Source organism: Centroberyx gerrardi, chromosome 22 (assembly GCF_048128805.1).
Source record: "Centroberyx gerrardi isolate f3 chromosome 22, fCenGer3.hap1.cur.20231027, whole genome shotgun sequence".
Lineage (NCBI taxonomy): Eukaryota > Metazoa > Chordata > Actinopteri > Beryciformes > Berycidae > Centroberyx > Centroberyx gerrardi.
Genome location: NC_136018.1, coordinates 1,698,670 through 1,704,285, shown reverse-complemented (window position 1 = coordinate 1,704,285; position 5,616 = coordinate 1,698,670). Strand labels below are relative to the sequence as shown.

At 52.4% G+C, this 5,616-nt stretch overlaps 1 protein-coding gene across 1 annotated transcript in view; it reads left to right on the top strand.

The window, feature by feature from the left end:
- The window catches only part of LOC139916325 (clavesin-1-like), a 9,834-nt gene extending 5,207 nt beyond the window's left edge, over positions 1–4,627 (top strand). Inside the window, exons 5-7 of the mRNA XM_071905163.2 lie at positions 803–913; positions 2,048–2,283; positions 4,546–4,627. Coding sequence (XP_071761264.2) covers positions 803–913; positions 2,048–2,283; positions 4,546–4,627 — 429 coding nt within the window. The remainder of the gene's footprint in view (positions 1–802; positions 914–2,047; positions 2,284–4,545) is intronic.
- The last annotated feature ends 989 nt before the right edge of the window (positions 4,628–5,616 follow it).

Here is a 5,616-nt window from a genome sequence, read left to right as displayed (position 1 = left end):
CTCCTCTCCTCTCCTCCTCCCTCCTCTCTTCTCCTCCTCTCCTCTCTTCTCCTCCTCTCCTCCCCTCCTCTCCTCTCCTCCTCTCCCCTCCTCTCCTCCTCCCTCCTCTCTTCTCCTCTTCTCCTCCACTCCTCTCCTCTGTCCTCTCCCCTCCTCTCCTCTCCTCCTCCCTCCTCTCTTCTCCTCCTCTCCTCTCCTCCCCTCTCCTCCTCCCTCCTCTCTTCTCCTCCTCTCCTCTCCTCCTCCCTCCTCTCTTCTCCTCCTCTCCTCTCCTCCTCCCTCCTCTCTTCTCCTCCTCTCCTCCTCTGTCCTCTCCCCTCCTCCCCTCCCCTCCTCTCCTCCTCCCTCCTCTCTTCTCCTCCTCTCCTCTCCTCTCCTCCCCTCCTCTCCTCCTCTGTCCTCTCCCCTCCTCTCCTCCCTCCTCTCTTCTCCTCCCCTCCTCTCCTCCACCCTCCTCCCCTCCTCTCCTCTCCTCCTCCCTCCTCCCTCCTCTCTTCTCCTCCTCTCCTCCTCTGTCCTCTCCCCTCCTCTCCTCTCCTCCTCCCTCCTCTCTTCTCCTCCCCTCCTCTCCTCCCTTCTCCTCCTCTCCTCTCCTCCTCCCTCCTCTTTTCTCCTCCCCTCCTCTCCTCTCCTCCTCTCCTCCTCCCTCCTCTCTTCTCCTCCTCTCCTCTCCTCTCCTCTGTCCTCTCCCCTCCTCCTCCCTCCTCTCCTCTCCTCCCTCCTCTCCTCCTCCCTCCTCTCTTCTCCTCCTCTCTCCTCTCCTCCTCCCTCCTCTCCTCTCCTCCCCTCCTCCTCTCTTCAGGACAGTTTCCCGGCTCGGTTTGGAGGAATCCATTTTGTGAATCAGCCCTGGTACATCCACGCCATGTACACCATCATCAAACCTTTCCTCAAAGACAAGACCAGGAAAAGGGTAACACACACACACACACACACACACACACACACACACACACACACACACACACACACACACACACCTCACCTCTGATCCCACTCTTTTCTCCTCCTTTTCGTCTTTTCTTTCCTCCTTTATGCTTCTCTATTCTTCTATTCTCTTATCGTTCCTCCTCTCCTCTCGTTTTTCCTCTTCTCATTCCCCTCCTCTTTCTTTTCCTATCCTCTCCTCCTCTCCTCATCTTTCATCTCCTCTCCTCTTTCTCTCCCTCTTTTTCCTCTCCTCTTCTCTTTTGTCCCCTTCCTTTTCCCCAACTCCTCTTTCATTCCCTCCCTCCTTAGTCTTTCCTCTCCTCTCCTCTTTCCTCCCCCCACCTCATCTTGTCTTCCCTCTCTTCTTTGCTTTTCTTTCTTGTTCTCTCCTCTCCTCTTTCCTCCCTTCCCCTTTTCTCCTCTCATCTCTCTTCTCGTTTTTTCATCTCCTCTCCTTTCCTCCTCTTATCTCCTCTTCTCTTTTGTCCCCTTCCTTTTTTCCCCCAACTCCTCTTTCATTCCCTCCCTCCTTAGTCTTTCCTCTCCTCTTTCCTCCCCCCACCTCGCCTTGTCTTTCCTCTCTACTTTGCTTTTCTTTCTTGTTCTCTCCTCTCCTCTTTTCTCCTCTTCTCCGTTGCCCTTTCTTCCCTCCTTTTCTTTCCTCTCATCTCCTCGTTTTTCCTCTCCTCTCCTCTTTCTCTCACTCTTTTTCCTCTCCTCTTCTCTTTTGTCCCCTTCCTTTTTTCCCCAACTCCTCTTTCATTCCCTCCCTCCTTAGTCTTTCCTCTCCTCTCCTCTTTCCTCCTCCCCACCTCGCCTTGTCTTTCCTCTCTACTTTTCTTTCTTGTTCTCTCCTCTCCTCTTTTCTCCTCTTCTCCGTTGCCCTTTCTTCCCTCCTTTTCTTTCCTCTCATCTCCTCGTTTTTTCCTCTCCTCTCCCCTTTCCTCTCCCGTCTCCTCTTTGTCTCGACGCTCTCAAAATGTGGTTTCTCTGGGACTTTAACCCCGTCCCGTCTCTTCCTCCACCTCTGGATCTCTAGGCATACAGACCGCCTTAACCGCCATGTTGTTTCTCAGTTTAACCCCGTCCCGTCCCGTCCCGTCCCGTCCGCCTGCAGATCTTCCTGCACGGGAACAACCTGAACTCGCTGCACCAGCTCATCCAGCCGGAGTGTCTGCCGTCGGAGTTCGGCGGGACGCTGCCGCCGTACGACATGGGGATCTGGGCCCGGACGCTGCTGGGACCCGACTACAACGACGAGACGGAGTACACGCTGACCTACGACGCTCTGCACGTCAGAGAGAACTGTGGAGGAGGAGGAGGAGGAGGAGGAGACAAGGAGGTGATGAAGAGGTGAGGAGGTGGAGACAAGGAGGTGATGAAGAAGTGAGGAGGAAGTATGGGGAGAGAGGGGGAAGAGCAGAGAAAGAGGAGACAAGGAGATGGTGTAGAGGTGAGGAGGAGGAGGGGGACAAGGAGGAGACGAGGAGGGGATGAAGAGGTGAGGAGGAGGTGATGAAGAGGTGAGGAGGAGGAGGAGGAGGTGATGAAGAAGTGAGGAGGAAGTATGGGGAGAGAGGGGGAAGAGCAGAGAAAGAGGAGACAAGGAGATGGTGTAGAGGTGAGGAGGAGGAGGGGGACAAGGAGGAGACAAGGAGGGGATGAAGAGGTGAGGAGGAGGTGATGAAGAGGTGAGGAGGAGGTGATGAAGAGGTGAGAAGGAGGGGGAGGAGGTGATGAAGAGGTGAGGAGGAGGAGACAAGGAGGGGATGAAGAGGTGAGGAGGAGGAGGTGATGAAGAGGTGAGGAGGAGATGATGAAGAGGTGAGAAGGAGGGGGAGGAGGTGATGAAGAAGTGAGGAGGAGGAGACAAGGAGGGGATGAAGAGGTGAGGAGGAGGAGGTGATGAAGAGGTGAGGAGGAGATGATGAAGAGGTGAGAAGGAGGGGGAGGAGGTGATGAAGAGGTGAGGAGGAGGGGGAGGAGGTGATGAAGAGGTGAGGAGGAGGAGACAAGGAGGTGATGAAGAGGTGAGGAGGTGGAGGAGGTGATGAAGAGGTGAGGAGGAAGTATGGGGAGAGAGGGGGAAGAGCAGAGAAAGAGGAGACAAGGAGATGGTATAGAGGTGAGGAGGAGGAGGGGGACAAGGAGGAGACAAGGAGGGGATGAAGAGGTGAGGAGGAGGTGATGAAGAGGTGAGGAGGAGGTGATGAAGAGGTGAGAAGGAGGGGGAGGAGGTGATGAAGAGGTGAGGAGGAGGAGACAAGGAGGTGATGAAGAGGTGAGGAGGAGGGGGAGGAGGTGATGAAGAGGTGAGGAGGAGGGGGAGGATGTGATGAAGAGGTGAGGAGGAGGAGGTGATGAAGAGGTGAGGAGGAGGGGAGGAGGTGATGAAGAGGTGAGAAGGAGGAGGTGATGAAGAGGTGAGGAGGAGGGGGAGGAGGTGATGAAGAGGTGAGAAGGAGGGGGAGGAGGTGATGAAGAGGTGAGGAGGAGGAGACAAGGAGGTGATGAAGAGGTGAGGAGGAGGGGGAGGAGGTGATGAAGAGGTGAGGAGGAGGGGGAGGATGTGATGAAGAGGTGAGGAGGAGGAGGTGATGAAGAGGAGAGGGAGGAGGGGGGAGGAGGTGATGAAGAGGTGAGAAGGAGGGGGAGGAGGTGATGAAGAGGTGAGGAGGAAGAGACAAGGAGGTGATGAAGAGGTAAGGAGGAGGGGGAGGAGGTGATGAAGAGGTGAGGAGGAGGAGACAAGGAGGTGATGAAGAGAGGAGGAGGAAAAGGGGAGAGGGGAAGGAGAAGAAGAGGAGATGATGATGAGTGGAGAGGAGGAAAGAGGACAAAGGAGACGAAGAGGAAAGGGAGGTAAGGAGGAAGGAGGAAGTATGGGGAATGGGGGAAGAGGAGGAGAGGAAGAGGAGAGAAAGAGGGGAGAAAGAGGATAAAGAGAAGGAGGAGGAGGAGGGGACGAGGAGATGATGAAGAGGTGAGGAGGAGAAACACTACATGCTGCATGTAATTAGATCTTTTTAACATTTACCTCGTTTCAAAATACAACCTTTAGCTTCAAACCTAGCATGAACTGAACTTTGAGGATTACTTCCTGGAGGAGACTTCCTGTTCTTCCTGTGCCTGTCAGCTGATTGGCTGACTGACAGGCGAGAGAGAGAGAGAGAGAGAGAGAGAGAGAGAGAGAGAGAGAGAGAGGGAAAGAGAGAGAGAGATGGAGAGGGAAAGAGAGAGAGAGAGACAGAGAGAGAGAGAGAGAGGGAAAGAGAGAGAGAGAGAGAGAGGGAGAGAGAGAGAGAGACAAATCAGTCCACAGCAGAGGATTAATCTCTCTCTCACACACACACACACACACACACACACACACACACACACACACACACTCATCTGGCTGTAGTAGGACTGACAGATTTGGTCACAGCATTGTTTGATTTGAATGAATGAATGAATGAATGGAGAAATTGGATCTGCCAAATCACTTTTTCTCTCTCTGACCCTTCAGGGCTTCTGTAGTTTAATATAAACTCTGTTTTTAGTTTTTATTGGCTGCTGACCAGATATTAATTTGGATTTGTTTGAAGTATTCCTGACACAAGTCTCCTGTTTCAGGTCTCAGTCTGCGGTGGAACCAGGAACTCTGCGACAGACGGACAGAGAGACCAGCACACAGCCACTACTGGCCCTGGACTGAGCACACACCCACACACACACACACACACACACACACACCTGCATGCACACACAGACTTAACAAAATCACTCGGTCTGCACACAGGTACACATGCCCCCACAAAGCACACACACACACACACACACACACACACACATGCTGTACACACATGTAACACACACTCTACAGTGCCATCACGCACAATCATGCACACAAAGATGCACAAACACACACACACACACACACACACAAGAACACAGATAGACACCAACACACATGCTGTCATGAATATAAAAGCGAGCCAAAACATCCACTTTGACACACACACACACGTCATCTTTTTCTGTTGATCTCACACACACACACCATCTTTTTCTCTATCTCTCACACACACACACACACACACCCTGCCAGCTGTGAACTGCTTAGCTGGGGGATTTGAACCTGTGTCCTTTTGTACTGTTGACCTGAACTGTAACAGTCACGGGATGCTAAACCCTCCCCAACCAGCTACCCACACACACACACACACACACACACACACACACACACACACACACAGTCTGTCCTGTCACTGAGCCGTCTCCAGCCAGCAGCAGCTGTCCTGATGTCCACAACAACATGAACAACAACAACAACACACACACACTCTTCTAAAGTGTGTGTGTTGTCTTCAACACGCTGAACAGAAAAGTCAGATTGATTCCATCACACCACACACCTGTCTGACCAGTTATGCCAAAAAAAAATAACAAGAAGTTCATTTTCTTGTATTTTTATATCAAAATCCCATTCCTTCTCCTTCCTACTTTAAGCCCCGCCCCCCCCCACATCCTGTTTCAACAGGAAATGCATCACATTAAGAAAGTAAGACGCTCTCAGAATGCTGTTTCATTGGGACTTCAAACAGCTGCTAACCCTAACAGAGGCCTGCGTATTGATCACAGCATCACAGAACACAGTTTCATTGTAACTTTGATTCCCTGATGAATGTTTTCATCAAGAAAACA